Source organism: Vigna angularis, chromosome 7, assembly GCF_016808095.1.
Source record: "Vigna angularis cultivar LongXiaoDou No.4 chromosome 7, ASM1680809v1, whole genome shotgun sequence".
In the NCBI taxonomy this organism is placed as follows: Eukaryota; Viridiplantae; Streptophyta; class Magnoliopsida; order Fabales; family Fabaceae; genus Vigna; species Vigna angularis.
In genome coordinates, this window is record NC_068976.1 from 13,899,777 (window position 1) to 13,916,344 (window position 16,568).

General features: G+C 34.0%; 1 protein-coding gene across 1 annotated transcript; it reads left to right on the forward strand.

Annotated features, from left to right (window-relative positions):
• The first annotated feature begins 1 nt into the window (after position 1).
• Positions 2-15,362, forward strand: LOC108338493 (K(+) efflux antiporter 6). The gene is made up of 20 exons (XM_017575402.2): positions 2-434; positions 809-852; positions 1,532-1,590; positions 1,676-1,739; positions 1,832-1,893; positions 1,972-2,047; positions 2,153-2,227; positions 7,008-7,079; positions 7,177-7,260; positions 8,028-8,096; positions 8,201-8,278; positions 8,420-8,508; positions 10,834-10,930; positions 11,142-11,195; positions 12,599-12,694; positions 12,907-13,095; positions 13,179-13,256; positions 13,902-13,946; positions 14,512-14,601; positions 14,705-15,362. The coding sequence occupies exons 1-20, from the start codon at positions 167-169 to the stop codon at positions 14,789-14,791; spliced, it is 1,776 nt and encodes a 591-aa protein (XP_017430891.1). The 5' UTR covers positions 2-166; the 3' UTR covers positions 14,792-15,362.
• The last annotated feature ends 1,206 nt before the right edge of the window (positions 15,363-16,568 follow it).

Consider the following 16,568-nt stretch of genomic DNA (forward strand, 5'->3'; position numbering starts at 1 on the left):
ACTTGACTCTTCACCAATCACCACTTCAAACTCGTTCACTCCGTCTTCTTTGGTCTAGTTTTTCTCACACTTCTCAACTCTCGCTCTTCGCCACCGTCACTCTCCGGCCAACGGTCGCCGTCATCCGAACTCGCACCGCCACCTGCTAACGAGTGCCGGCGGAGCAATGTCGTTGAGAAAATCACCGTCTCCGTCCCCGTGCTGCGGCGACAGTCACTTCGTGCTGCTGGTGCCTGTCCTGCTCGTTATGCTCCACTCGCTCCTTCTGCTTCCTCATTCCTCGCTTGCTATTCGGCCTACCGAGTCGGATCAGATCGAACTCGCCAACGCGACCGAGTCCAACGTCTCTCTCTCGCGACCTCGTGAAGGAAGCTTTGCCGACATAATTGATCGCGCGCTGGAGCACGAGTTCACCGAGAACGACCAGAACGAAGGTTCTGGATTCTGGATTCTTGGCTTTTCTGCTCTTGCCGTTCAATTTTTTTATTCGCTTTTCATTTTCGTTTCCGCTACTGAGAAACTGAATTTGCGGTTTCCGTTTACTCTACAAGAGCATTCGTAGTGTTTTTGTTCCTGATCTATCGACATAAACCCTTGTTAAGTGCCTGATTCATTCAAATTCAAGTCACGTCGACCTTGTTGCTGCATTTTATGATTTTATTTATTTTTTGGCTCTTGTTTTAGAGATTCGTTAGTGCTTTTACATGTGCTTGAATTTTGTTTTTCACGACTAGGATTTAGAATTGAAGAATTTCAGAAGCTGATTTAATGTTTAGTTTGTTTTTCTTTTGCCTCTTCGTGTTTGCAGCGGCTGATCCGGGAAGTTTCAACAACAGTGTAGCAGAACAACAGGTTAGTATTTTGCCTTTAGCAGTGGTATAGTGTTTAATTTAAGACTAGTCGCCGGTTGGTCATATTAAGCATGTAGCAATCATAATTATAATTGATTAATAACAATAATAATAATATGCCACCAAGAGTGGCTTATTTTAGCAACTGAAGTCAGTTACAAAATGGATCACATGTCGCTGCCATTTAACTCAGTTGCCAATGGAAGTGTTAGAGATATTACTACATGTCATGCAATTTGCTCTTCGATTTGGTGCCTCCTCTGTTATTAACTGGTTTTTTTCATCTTTACGTATAGTGCCTTTTTTGTTTGCTGCCACTCCCGCATGTTTCTCTCGTTATCCCTTTAAAGTCCCACAATACTATAACCACGACATCAACAGAAAAAGTGAGGAAATGAGAAAAAGCAAAAAAATGAAGAACTGATATGGGTTCAGCCAGATTCACTCTTTTAATATGTAGTAAATGCAGTAAATTGATATATAAGAGGTCTTAAATTTGAATGACACGGTTGAGTTGGCCCTTTTTTTTTGTTATATGCTTTGAGTTTATAGTCTTGTAGCTTTTAGTTAGTGTGAATCTACCTTTGTTGTTCTACCAATATGCATCCGTGGCACCTGTGTATTATGCCCTCTCTTAGTGTCATGGTATACTGAGTTCACTTTCCTTGTTTGTGGATCAGGCTGTTCTGGAAACTGTGGCACGAGTCACACCAAACAAGAATGACACAAAGGATGAAAAGTACATAATTTGTTACTTCATTTGTTGGACAATGTGGTGTCTTTAATGCATGATTTAGTTATAATTTGTTTTTCTAAACTTACAGGTCATTTCAACTACATCATGTATTCAATAGAGGTGAGGATACCCCAATGTTGATAGATCGGAAGGTGAGACAGCTCAACTCTGGGTTTGTTATTGTTGTTGACATTACATTGAGTTTTGCAAATTTAAAGTGTATAAATTATTCATCTTCTTTCAGGACAATGTCTTTATCATTTCTAACTTTAAATCCAAGTATCCCGTGCTCCAGCTAGATTTACGGTAAGTATATTTTGATCATGTCTTTTTGGCTTAAAATGGATTTTATTACTTACGAAAACTTTTATTATTGCCATATAGATTGATTTCAGACCTGGTAGTTGCTATTGTTTCAGCAACTTGTGGGGGCGTTGCATTTGCTTTTGCTGGACAACCGGTCTGAACATCTTTATTCTAACTTCATTCTTGACTAATGCAGACATAGGGTCTACTGAAGTATAATTTCTGTTAACTCTGACAGTAACTCAGTATTGATTGGCAGGTGATAACCGGATATCTTCTAGCTGGCTCCATAGTTGGTCCTGGCGGCTTTAACTTCGTCAGTGAAATGGTGCAGGTAGCTGGAAAAATCAATTAATGTCTTTTATCTAAAAATATTGTCTCTGTTTTTTTGGTGTTATATTTTTGGCTCAGTTGAATTTCATTTTCATATACTTTTTTTATATGTTATGTGCAAGCGTTAATTGAATTGTTAGAATAGTTTTAAAATAGGCTCAAAATAGGTACCTCTTTGTACCTATAGTCCTACATTACTTGTTTCCTACTATTTTTCTCTCTGTATCTCAAACTAATCTACATCTTATATAGAAATATGAAATCCTCGGAAAAACTCTTACAAACTCTAAAATATATTTTCTTTTTGTTCCCTCGAGTTGGTATTAAAGCGGGAACAACCCGCTTTGCTTGTGTACTTATTTTTTTTGGTCTGGTGAAGAAAATGTTGTCTGGCCACCATTTGCTGTTGCCAACTGTCACAGTTTGCTCCAGCAAACAACATATCTGGAGTGTCTCTTTGAATGATGACCAACCTCGCTGGTCCAAGGCATAGACTACCTTACACACCGCCATCTCTGACCTGTGTGTGTTGCCCATGTGTTGCCTTTCAGCCACTGAGGTGACGCTGCACTGCTGTGATTGGGTTTGCCATCCTCTGCTTATGTCTTATTCCACCCCGCTGGTTGGTTGTTTGCCTCCCCTTTTCTCTTTGTAGAGTTCCTGTTTTACCCATCTTTTTTGGTCAAAAATGCTTTTTGTGCCAACACTATTTTTCAGGTTTTCTCATCATTACGTCAAAAAAGCTTAATGGAAAAAATTACATGTATAACATCTTTGAACTTTGGTTTCTTGGACTAGGGTTTGGTGATCACTTGGAAAAAGTTGTTAGTAAGATCTCATTATAAAATACTACACAATAGCAAAAGTTGGATTTTCAACTCTATGCTTTATTGTGACAATTGGGGCCCAATATACTGGGAACCTCCAAAACTTTCAGAATATGCATATGCTTTTGGAAGAAGGCCTAAAATTTGTTTGCAAATGGCATTCAGCTTCTGCCCACAAGTGGCATCCTTATATAGACAAATCATGATATGATGTCTTTTATGGCTGAAGGGCAATCAGTTGTTGAAAGAATTGAAGATGTTCTTAGAAGCTTATACCTTAGAAGAAATTAAGAAGCTGGACAAATTATAAATGGTGATGATCCTTCCAGCAATAAATCTAGATTTTGATCATATTAGGAATAAGATTTTAACAATTCAAGAAGTTCCAATCATGGAAAGCTTAACAAATCGACTTCTTCATGTTCAAGGTCTGAAAGGTGGAAAATTTCAAGAATCCACTTAGCCTTCTTTGTTATGGTATCTACATGTGGAAGAGGAGGCCCTGGCATTAGAAAAGGATGTGGTGGTAGAGGATGTCGTGAGTGCATGTATAGTAAGAAAAGGAGCCATACCCAAGAAAACTATTACTCGTCCACGACTTTCTTAACTAGACAAGTTGAATCAAATTATTTTGAGGAGGAATATTTAGACTATTTGATGCATGTCCCTTCAATCTTATTTCTTTAAGTCGATTACCAAGTCATTAAATTGTTTAGTAACCTTTTGTTATATAGGAATGTGGTACAAGTCAATTGATTAACAAAGGATATGCATTTTAAGGCTTATATTTATGTGGAACTACATCGTTTGTGTCTTGTTTTTCATCCCCATCTCCTAAGCTTTTACATGATCTTCACTTGTCAAAATTAGGGAAAATGGTTCCTCAACTTACTAGAACTTTAAGCCTTAGAATGTGAGTCATGTTAATTGGGAAAACATGTTGGATCTTTTCCTAAGTAATTTGAATCAAGATGTAATCTTGTCTTTTTTTTTTATCATTCATTGTGATATTTAGGGGCCCAAGCCATGTTTTCATATTTCTCCCTTTGCTTTTGGTTGTGTTTGTTTCGTTCATGATACGTCTTCAGGTTTGGTTTAGCGCTTAGCCTGAGCCATCAAATGTCTCTTGGAATATTTTTGCTTTCAAAAGGGTATCAATTTTACTCTTATAAAACCAAGAGGTGCTACATGTTTGCTAATGTCGATTTTTTTGTACAGACTCCCTTGTTCCCTCCTTCTTTACGAGATGATGTTCATTCGTTCCAAGTCCTACCTATGCCATTAAATGAGTCATTTGTTCCTCTTGCTCTTGACCACATAAATCCCATCTAGATTCCACTCAAACCATCATCACCACCTCTTATTACATACCAATGCTCCAAGGTGACTCCTCTTCAATTCCTTCTTAATTATCACTCAATAGCACAACTTTTGATAGTGACTATTCAAGTTGGCACATTGTTATTTGAAAAGGTACTCGGTCTACCCATAATCCACATCCTATAAATAACAATTTTCTCAGCTATCATAGATTGTTTCTTTCCGTTTTTTTTCCTTTTGTCTTCTCTTTGTGGTCCATTACAATTCCTAAAAATATGAATGAAGCACTTCGTTATCCTTGATTGCCACATGCCATAATTATTGAAATGCAAGTTCTTGAACATAATAGCACACGAGAGTTAGTTCTTCTATCTAGGAAGAAAACAATTGGATGTTGTTATGTTTATGCAATTAAAGTTGGACCCAATGGTGAAGTTGATCGCTTCAAAGCTAGATTGATGGGCAATGGATATACTCAGGTCTGTGACTTTGATTATAGTGGTAATATCTCTCTTATGGCCAAAATAATTGTTGTTCGCCTTTTCTTTGCCATGACAGCAATTTGTTATTTGTTTCAATTGGATATTACATAAATGTTTTTCTTCATGGTGATTTAAAGGAGGAAGTCTAGAGGGAACAACCTCCTAGGTTTGTTGCTTTCAGGGGAATCTGGTTTGGTTTGTAAATTTGGTCATTTTTCTATGGTCTCAAACAATGTTCATGTTCTTGGTTTGGGAAATTTGCCATATTGTTCAAACCTTTGGGTTGAAACGCAGTGCAGGTTGTTTAAGTTTTTACCGTCATAGCTCCCTTGAAAAATGTTTTTACTTAGTAGTGTATGTTGATGATATAGTCATTGCAAGATATTACTAGAAATTTCAGCTAAAGAAACACTTGTGCAATCATTTTTAGACTAAAGATTTGTTATGTCTCATTATTTGAGCATTGAAGTAGCCAATCCAAGTAAGGTAATGTAATTTCTCAAATGAAATATGATTGATGGTAAACCAATAGATAGTTCGATGGACCCAAATGTGAAATTAATAGAAGAACATGGTGATTTTTTCTTTGACCTAGAAAGATGTAAAAGACTTGTTGGAAAACTTATTTATCTTGCTATTACTAGACCCAAGTTGTCTTTCACAGTTGTTGTTAGTTAGCTCATGCTGAAGTTGAATGTAGGGCAATGATGTCTCTCACTTGTGAACTTGTGTGGGTAAAATAGTTCCTCAGAGAACTATAATTGTGAATCAACAAATGAAGATGTATTGTGATAATCAAGTAACTTTCAACATTGCTTCCATTCCTATGTTCCATGAGAGGACCAAACACCTAGAATCGAGTATCATTTTATTCACAAGAGAAGTTGTTGTTTAAGGAATTTTGTATGCAGTTTATCAGATTTAATGATCAACTTGCAGAAGTGTTAACAAAATCCTTGAGAGGATTTCAAATTAAATTTATTTCTTTCAAGCTTGATACATACAAATTTTATGCTCTAACTTGAGGGGGAATGCTAGAATAGCCTTTATGGAAAAGTGATTTTGAGTTGTACCTTTCTATACCTATGGTCATAGAGGTGTCTTTTCTTGTTTTTCAATCGTTTCTCTTTCATCATGCCTTAAATTACTCTATCTAAATATGAGAACCTAAGAGAGACTTACACAAGCTCCTTAAAATATATTCTTTTTTTATTTTCTCAAGTCAAATGACGAAGGTGTTAAAACTAATAGCACATGTATATAGTGGGAAAGTTATGCATTGTTCTTTACACCGAAAATTAATGTTGCAGAATGCTAGAATTACTCAATTACCCCAACTAAAATTATACATTACTCTGATTGACAAACTTGACTATCAGCATATTAGTATTACTTTCTAAGCTTGCATATAATATGGTTAGTATTATAGGATCCCTAAATTTTTGAAATATGTGGTTATCAGGTTATATGGTCTCTGCCTTTCCAATGATGATGCTAAACCATTGTTATCCCCTCCTTGTCCCAAGGAATGTCTTCATGATGTAGAGTTCTAGTTCCCTCTTGTTATTTGTGGCTTATAGAATCACAAATAATTTGTATATTGCTAACTTTTACACTGTCATTTTATGCTACAACTTAATGGTATCAAGTTGATTGTCTGAATGCATTGAGCTTTCTTCATTAGGGGGACATCCAAGATGCAGTTCATCCTCCTTGTCCTGAGATTGTCTTTGATCATGTAGCGTTTGAGTCACCCTTTTGTTATTTGTGGCTTATAGAATCATAGAATCACATAATTTGTGATATAACTTTTACACTATCATCTTTTCAAGCCATCTACAGCTTTGTTGCGTCAGGTTGATGGTCTGAATCCTTATCAAAAGTGATCCACTGAACTTTCTTCTTTATGGGGCATCCAAGATGCAGTTCGTCTCTTCAAGTTGGTTGTGTCCTATAAAGTCCTTTTGGCTACTATTTTTATTTGTTATGATATGATGTACAGTCTATGCGGTATACAGTCCTAATCCCTATTTGAATATGGAAACAATTTAATCAAAGGAAAAAACAAATGTACTATCACCAAAAAGAAAATTCTAGTTAAATAGGAAACTATTTAAGTATTTAATAAAAGAAACTTTGTTCAAATATGTAGGTGGAAACAGTGGCACAGTTTGGTGTAATATTTCTTCTTTTTGCATTGGGCCTCGAGTTCTCCACAACAAAGGTTGGCTTGTTTTCTGTTTTCTCATATTTTCTCTATCTTATTTCTGTTTATGTTTTAATTAGCTCTGATTACTGTGATTTTTCCTATATGATTGCAGCTTCGAGTTGTTCGAGCTGTTGCTGTTCTTGGAGGTCTACTTCAGATTTTTCTATTTATGTGCATGTGTGGACTTACTGTATCGGTATGTTTTATAAATGTGATTCACCCAATATCTGAAATCTCGTTTATTGTTATTCTTGTATCATTGTATAGATTAATAATGTGGAAAGCCAATCACTAACAAAACAAGTAACTCTTGGATCTTGTAGTTGTCCTTTATAGACATACTTACGCAAGATTCATATGACTTTTTTGCTACCTTGTCTATTAATTATATAATGTAGCTCTTATCTTTTTTAAATACAAAAAATACCAATTTTCAAACTAAATGGCTTGTTTCATAAGTTAATCTTAAATTTAGTATACATGTTGGTTGAATAATGTGTTTATTTTGGGAAAATCAAATTCCACTTGAATTCCCCAGGAATGACAAATTTTGTAGGTTGAAGCTGCTGCCATGTACTTGAATTGTGGAAATAATTCATGGGTATACTAATCAAGAATCAGTTTCTATAATCTAATTTTTCTCAACTGTCCTGAATTTCTTTATCTTCCATTGGGGATATGTTCCCTTCAGAATTTTAAAGAATCCATATGCTGATGACATAGATGGAAAAATAGTAGCAGCATTATACGGAAGTAGAAAATGAACATAATAATTTAGTCAAAAAGGGAAGTTATGTTCATTTTGTCTCTTTATTCTCTCTTCTATAATTTAGTTGTTTTGTATTGCAGTTTTAGTGAATGTTAATGGGCTAGAAGCGTTTTAGTTTAATTATCTTTTACATCAGTCAACTTTGGCATATGACTTTCTGAATGCTGCAGCTCTGATTGAATGCTATTTTGCAGCTATGTGGTGGTAAAGCTTCAGAAGGGGTTTTTGTTGGTGCTTTCCTTTCCATGTCTTCAACAGCAGTGGTATATCAATACAACCAATCTGATTCCATCTAACTTTAAAACACTTTTGAACTTCTCATTGTGTAAGTAGTTTTTAGTTTCTTATCCACTGTTTTTTTGTTTAGGTCCTGAAGTTTTTGATGGAAAAGAACACCACTAATGCGCTTCATGGACAAGTCACAATTGGGACCCTTATTTTACAGGTACTTAGTCAGTGGTTGCTTGTGAATTATCTTTTCTTTTTCTTTGTTGTGTCCACATATTATTCTTTGCTCACTATTTTACCCATAGAGACTATAAATGTCAGTAGAATGCTGTATTAATTCTGCTCCTTTTTCTTAAAGGATTGTGCTGTTGGATTGCTCTTTGCATTGCTTCCAGTTCTGGGTGGCACCTCAGGTGTTTTTCAAGGAGTGTTATCAATGACCAAGCTGTAAGTGTAGAACATCTGAGTCTTAGGATTGAACTGATATTTCCATTAAGCGTCCATCTTTGGTAGTTTTTTCTACTTATTATGGCTCGCCCAATGGAAATGCATTTTTGTCTTTTGAAATGGCATGATTATTAAATGCCCCCTCTACTCCCTTTTAATATTAACCAAATTAGAGGTGTGACTTTGTCCTTTTAATAATAATTAATCTAGAAAGTTCCTGTATTAATTTTTTTTCACTACAATAAGCTTAATTATTTGTCATTTTCCTGAGTTCTATATTAATGATGAGAGATTAAAATAGTTAAAATATCACTCTGGCTATTCACATGCATAGCCAATAAAAGCTAAAGCAATAAATATATTAATGATGAGAGAAATTAAAACAGCTAACACTAATAAAATTATTTTGAAAAAAATATAAGAGTATGTCTCATTATTGTTAGGGGTAATTCTGTAAAAATATATAAATAAGAAAATTGAATGCTACTAAATTAACTAATTTCCATAATCTAGTGAATTGTTTAATTGGGTCTTGTAAATAGAACCGAAAGCAGGAAGTTTTTCATAAAATTTATGCTTAAGTTATCTCCACTTAAGCTTATTGCTTAGTTTCTGAAGTATATATTGTGTAGTTTGAGTCATTAAAAGAATATAGAAATGTGGGAAATCTGAAAAAAGAAAATAAAAGAAAAGGGTAAAATTACAGGTGGAAGTGTGCTCAAACTAGAAAAACCACAGTTGATGTTCTCGAGAAGGACAGAGGGGACTATGTATTAATGTATTACTGCAACAGTCAAACAATAAAGTTATAGAAAATTAATAGATTATCTAAAGCAAGAAAAGGTTACTCATAGAATTTGGCTTAGGGACTGACTCAGCTCAACTAAAGTTTAACAGACTTTATTTAAGCTATATCTCTAGTTAAGATGGAACTAAACACCACTTCTGAGGTTGTGATTAAGGTGGCTTTCCAACATATCTTCTCATACCTAAAGCTATGGGTCTTGAGTTTGACAATGCACGTCGTTTGTCCAAACAATGAATGTAGACTCTGATTTCATTTAGAATTTAGACTTTGGGACTTAACACGAATCCCAAAACCAGTCTGTAAGCAAATATTGCCCAAATAAGTTATATTTAAGTCATATATCTAGTTGATGTGGGATTGACACCACCCTTGTGTATGCAATTAAAACAGCCCCAAAAGAGACTGTAATTAAGGCAAGTTACGGCAGACCTCAATTAAGGCAGCTTTCCATTTTCTAATTTACGCTGTCATTTTTAAAATTAGTAAATGGCATGAAGATTCTTACATACATATAATAATAGTGGCAGGTTGTACATCAGGCACATACACAAATAAAGATGAATACAAACTGTATGATATCTTTAAACAGAACTGATATTAATCCTCTGTTATACAAAGTATTGTTGGATGAGAAAATGCAGAGAACAATATAACCTATGCTATTTGAGAGTGCTTGATCTCTCCCAACATTCCCTCTGTATTCACTTCTGGTCCCTCCTCTCTATTTGAATAATTTGGTTCCTAGTTCTGTCTTTGCATCTGTCCATATTGTCAGTTGGTTATTTCCACAAACATGGTAAGGGTGAAAATGTATTTCATTTAGCTTCTAACCATATCATTGAATACATCCATGTATAAATCTAACCAATCCATCGGAGTATAAAAGTATAAAATTGATGGATTGGTTGGATTAGAATTGATGATACTATTGGATCTAGTAGTCTAGAGTTCATTGATTGAGCATGGCTATTTAAGGGAAGAGTTTTGAATTTTGTATTTTGGCTCACGAATGTGAATACATATTGAACTTTATTTTAAAAGTACTTTTTCGAAAACTAAAATATAATATACTTTAAATTGATGGGTTGAATATTCATCCATCAGAAATGGTTCTTGGTTGAGTTTAATATTTTTAGCTTTAAAATGGAGGTTTTAATACAAATATAATGGATCATAGATATGGTTTAACAGTTTATTTCTAACCCATCCACTATAAATGAATTCAAAAGTTTATCCCATCCATGTATTTGACACCCCTAGAACGTGATTAGCACGATTAGTTTGGGTTTTGATTGTCTCCTTCCCAGTCGATCTCTGATAAGACACTTTTAGGCTCTATACACTTTTTCACTGCTGTCTTCTTTTCAGTCATTTTTCCATAAATATATCCCAATGTTTATTTAGATTTTTCAGCTTGGCACTTTGTCTGTTTGGCATTTTGTGGAAGATTTTATTTAGTCTCTAACCTAGAGCTTTATCCAGCATAAGCATAACATTATACACCTTTCCTAATCCAGGTTGGTGACTTTGATTGCTTTCCTCTCTGTTCTGACTATATTGTCTCGCACTTGCCTTCCATGGTTACTTAAACTGATGATAAGCCTCTCATCACAGGTTCATACTACTATCCCTCTTTAATAATAAAATCTTACCTGTGGAAGTGATTACTTATTTTTTCCTTCTCAACAATATTGGCAGGAAGAATTTGTGAAAATAAATATGTAATTGTTTAATTATTTATTTCCATCTTATGGCTAATTAGCTATGCACTTTTGTTTGACTATCTTTAGTGGTTCAATGATAATTGATAACCTTGTTTGTGCAGACAAATGAGCTCTATCAATTGGCGTCTGTTGCATTCTGCTTGCTAGTAGCCTGGGTTTGTTCTCTTCCAAATTTGTGTTTCTATTTGAAATGCTTTGTTCTTCATGTGTTTTTATAATAGGAAGAAAGATGTATATGACGTTAGTCAGGGATTCATTATTATTGTTTCCATTTATTTTAGTGCTGTCAAAATGGGTTGAAACCCGTGAGCCAACCCGGCTCACCACGAGTTTGAGCCGGGTTGGGTTGGAAAAAAATGCAAAAAATTTTGATGCGAGCCAATTTTGACCCGGCTCGCTAAGAACCCGGCTCACACGGGTTGAACCCGTGGTGGGTCGGGTTGGCTCACCAACCCATATATTTTTTTTAATTAAATTAATTATTCAAATCCTATTTTTTTTTATTGAAATCAAATTAATTAAATTAATTATTCAAAATGCACAACCTTTACCCCCTCTGCAAATAAAACCCTAAGATTATAGATTGGATAATATTATAGATGGAGATAAAAAATAAGATGCTTCAAGAGAGCATAATATTGTGGATTTATCCATTTAGGACTCCAATTTAATAGATGGATAATATTATAGATTGGATAATTCAGGAATATATCATTTGTTTTATCTTGTTTTTACACTATCTACAAGCATGACGTTTTATCTTGTGCTATATACTTTTGTTAACGGCTATATGTAGTTTCTTGGTCAGACGGTTGTGTATGCCTCATTAAATTAAATTGGCAATTTTTTATGCTTGATAGCTTAGAATATATATAACAATATATTTTTTTTGTTTCATTTTCTTTTATATCAATTGGTCCAATTATTACTGTTTCAAATTAATTGATCAAAGTAACATGTTATAAGAATCTGAGAAGAGGGTGAAAAAAAAGTTAATTAAGTGAGTCAACGAGCCAACTCGTTTAGCCCACCAACCCGTGGTGGGACGGGTCGGGCCGGGTTACCCGTTTTGACAGCTCTAATTTATTTGATCAATAGAATTTGCCTAATAATTGTATATATTTGAATTCCTTTTTTAGCTTGTACAAATTAAGAATCACATTAATCTGTTATTAACGGCTGTAATTGAGGATTTATTATTTATAGAACTTCCATTTTCTACATGCTTAATTACAGCACTAATTTTGTTTTTGAACCATCGGAAAGGATATTTCTGCCTTGTTTAATCCTAGGAAACAGATGAGCTAAAAGGAATCTTTGTATGTAGGAAATAAATTTAGTAAAAACGGATGTAATGGTCGTTTGCAAAATCGAGGAAAAGATTATCTTTCTTTGTCTCAGCAGAAACTTCCATATTCATCGTGATTGAGTGTTTGGTTGTGTTTTTTTTCTCCTGCTTTTGCATTCCAACTTCTACTCAGATAATATATGCTTGTTCTGTTGATTAATCAACTTACTGTTACCCACACATGAATCTCTTTACTTTTTATATTTGCAGTGTAGCGATAAGCTGGGACTAAGTCTAGAATTAGGTTCCTTTGCCGCTGGAGTGATGATTGCAACCACTGATCTGGCTCAACATACACTAGAGCAAGTAAGACTATATACAAACTGGAAAATGCTTATGTCAATACATTCATGGCATTTTTTAGTATAATTTCCTTCTCAACAATCTGATTCCTATTTGTCAATGAAAATTGACAAATTTTCCTATTATTTCATGAACCTATAATCTGAACTAGAAGTCTGTAATATTTGATGGTAAGATACGGAAGAAGTTTGACCTCTTGTTTATTTACTTTTCAGATTGAACCTATTCGCAATCTTTTTGCTGCTCTTTTCCTTGCCAGCATTGGAATGCTGATTCATGTTCATTTTCTCTGGAACCATGTTGATATTTTGGTAGCATCTGTAATATTGGTGATTGTTATAAAAACAATCATAATTGCATCTGTTGTGAAAGGATTTGGTTACAACAACAAGACCTCAATACTTGTAAGCTTCTTTTCAGAATTTGTTGGTTAGGTACTGTTCTTTCCCCCTCACTGATTTAAATACATGAAATCATGAACATGTAGGTTGGAATGTCGATGGCACAGATAGGAGAGTTTGCTTTTGTTCTTCTAAGTCGTGCTTCAAACCTCCATCTAGTTGAGGTTAGTGACGAAGGATTTATCTAACTATGGTAATTAAGTTCAATTGTTTAAAGATTTCTAAAGTTGACCATAGGATAAAAATGGTAGTTATATAGCTAAATTGGTAGAGCTTAGACTTGGTGATAGGGCTAGAACTAGTAGTGAGTCAAGCTACTCTTGAACCTTCTTGTATCTCGATTTAACTACTGAGTTGAAAATTTTGGCAAATGAATCTAGCTTAAGCTCTCACTTGTTTGATTCAGTAGCTGAAAAGCCAACTTGATTTATAGACATACGAACACATATTAAATAATATTAAAATTATTATTATACTTAATTTAATAAATCTTAGCATTTAATTTTATTCTTGGTTTGACAATTATATTTATTGAAATATATTAAAAAATCATTCATATTAGGTTAGAAATTTGAGCTAAGAATATTCAACTAAAATTTACACAAAGCTCTATGTTGACTTGTTAAGCTTGAGTAGCTTGTGAGCTATAGATTAGCCAAGAAAATAGGCTCAATTTCTTATTTAGCCAAGCTTAAGCTGGGACTAGCTCAATTCATTTTCACTTCTACTCGTGATGTAACTTGAAAAATAAAGCTTAAATTTGAAAGTATCACTGGCTATTATGGATTCTAATATTTGATTAATTTCAGGGTAAATTATATCTGCTGCTTCTTGGGACCACAGCTCTTAGTCTGGTATCATATTGTTCTCTTTAGTTTGAATTATCAGTTACTAGATTCCAAAACTGACCCTTGGTCTTCGTAGTGTTATTTTGTCTTTGATCCATGATGAATTTTCATGAACCAAATTTATACGAACTTTATTCTGGGTGGAAGCTCTTACCTTTCTCTTTGGCGTATACTTTTGACTCATTGGGGTATAAATATTCTGTCTTGGTGAAAGATAAAGCAACCTTAAATTAGCTTTTGTATTAATTTTTGCCCCCTACTCCTATTTGATAATAGACCTTGAAACACAATGGTTTTGCCAGTACACAAATTTACTAATAACACAAAAAGTGAATGCTCTTTTATCCAATAACACAAAATGAGTTAGGCAAATTCCGGGCTAACTTTTGTAAGCTGCCCCAAGCTCTGTATCTACAATTTCGGGAAGTATCTTTCAGTAAATAACTTGAAATCTAAGGACCATAAATTGCAACCAGTTTCTATGATTTAAAGTCAGTGGCACAACACTATAACTATCATTGTAAAGCAATAATAAATAGTCCCATTTATAATTTCTTTGCCCATTCCACAGGTAACAACTCCTCTACTTTTCAAGCTTATTCCTGCCGTAGTGCACCTTGGTGTGCTATTGAAGTGGTTCTCGCCTGACAGTTCAGTGGAGGTAATCACCTGTCTATCTTGGAATTGTTTGACTTCTGTTTGTCTGAAAGTCTATACACGTGCTTTCTTTATTCTGAGTTTTTGTCTTTGTTATCTGATTGCAGATAGGATATAATAAGGTAGATAGTCTCCGCTCAGACAGTGGTAAGCAGCGGGTAATTTTGATGGACCAAGAATCACATGACTCCTAATCACTGCACAAAGGGATTTCCATTTTTGCATGACCATAGTTTTGACGGGTTTTCCAAGTGTTGTTGAACAAATTTAATCTAACTGCAATTTTTCTCAAATCATGCAAATCCATTTGGCGATGGATGCTTGCATACCAAACTAACCAAATACTAATCAAAACAACTCATCTGAACCCCAAAAATGGAAAGGACAGGGGAGAGGAACGAGAAAAGATTGAAAGGGAGAGGACCGGTAAAAGATTGAAAGAAACCTGACAAGACGGACAAATGAAGGTACGTGGTAGGCATTCTTTCCAGAACTCCATATACATTTTTTTTTTTAATTTGTGGCTGGAAGTGTTTGTAAATGTAAGATATGGTTTGTAATTTGAATAGTCACTGTCCTTATTTCTGTACGCGTAGTTTTAATGTATGAAAAGTTTCCTTTCTACCATCTAGGCCATCAGCTGCATGGCTGGTCTTTGTATATCTTTTAGGCAAGGACGCATCTGTGCTTTGAACAAATCAATTGATATATGTGTAAGTGTGAATAAATTATAGTAGATGTCATGTATCAACTTTTCTTTGGTTATTGGAGTATGCTGATTGTGCTGCTCCTATGTTTCTTTATCAATCCCTTCCTAAAATCATTTCGTTTATCTAGAATTAATGCCCCTGGTTTTGCTTGCAATATTAACTTTCAGAAACTGAGTTTAATTTGGAAATTGAAATCTTCGTCCAAAGCCGGCGTTAAGTTGAGATTCTATTCTTTGTTCTAGATATGTAGGTTATTGTTGTATAAAATACATTAGCTTACAGTTTGAACACCATCTAAGGAATGTGTCTGCTACACAACGATTGGTTACAAATAATGGCAAATGGTGAGTTGTTGGAGGCGAGGGCCCCAAAGCTTAGGCAGGAGAGTATCGTGTTTACGCATTTAGTGTTTAATAGGTGTCAAATTGTTTTAATTTAATTAGAGCCCTCCAGTTTCAGTCATGGGCAAGCAGCTCTGATCTATTTAAATTTTTCAAAAATTTGTTTTAAGTTCATTCAGTTATAATTTATTTAAATCTTTAATAGGTAATAAACTCGTGTCTTTTTTTTTGTCAATATGCTTAGTACTCTGTGTGTGGGTATATATATATATATATATATTATTTATATTTATGTTTCTGTACTATTTATACTACGAAATAGCATTAATATTCTGTTAGAGACATTAATACTCAGTAAAAAATATTAATTACTTAATCGTATAGAAAGATATATTTAAAAAACTGCTAAAATACATATTAAAATCTTAAAACAGACAAAGTTTTGAAACAGTATCTATAGTTGTAGCCAAATAAATAAAATAAAATTGTTTGGAAGAATTTAAAATATTATAATATAAATACTTTTCACTGAGTAATTATTTTTTTCTATTGATTGTCATATTACTGAAAATTATTTATTATTATATTAATTATTTTGAAACTTACGACTTAGAATTATTTGTTATGGATAAATCTTCAATTTGATTTTCAAAGTATAATTATCTCTGTTTTTTAGTTCTTAAAGTGTTAAAATTATTCAGAAGATTGTGAAGTTATGTGACATTCCTCTAGTTTGTCTCTTCTTAATGAAACTGTTTCAAAGATAATTAAGTGTTAAATTGGTTTTAAACACAGGAACATATTTTATTATAGTAATCAATTCATCTTTTGGAATTCGAAGCAACTTATAATACCAAATTAATATCTTAAATTCCTTCTATTATCTTTGAGAAAAGAATATACAATGTTTGATTAAAGGA

Bases quoted from the DNA above. Each gene is read 5' to 3' on its own strand.
- LOC108338493 (XM_017575402.2), top strand. From the start codon at position 167: ATGTCGTTGAGAAAATCACCGTCTCCGTCCCCGTGCTGCGGCGACAGT. The intron at 435-808 runs GTTCTGGATTCT...TCGTGTTTGCAG, and splicing joins CGAGAACGACCAGAACGAAG to CGGCTGATCCGGGAAGTTTC. The intron at 13,947-14,511 runs GTATCATATTGT...CCCATTCCACAG, and splicing joins GGACCACAGCTCTTAGTCTG to GTAACAACTCCTCTACTTTT.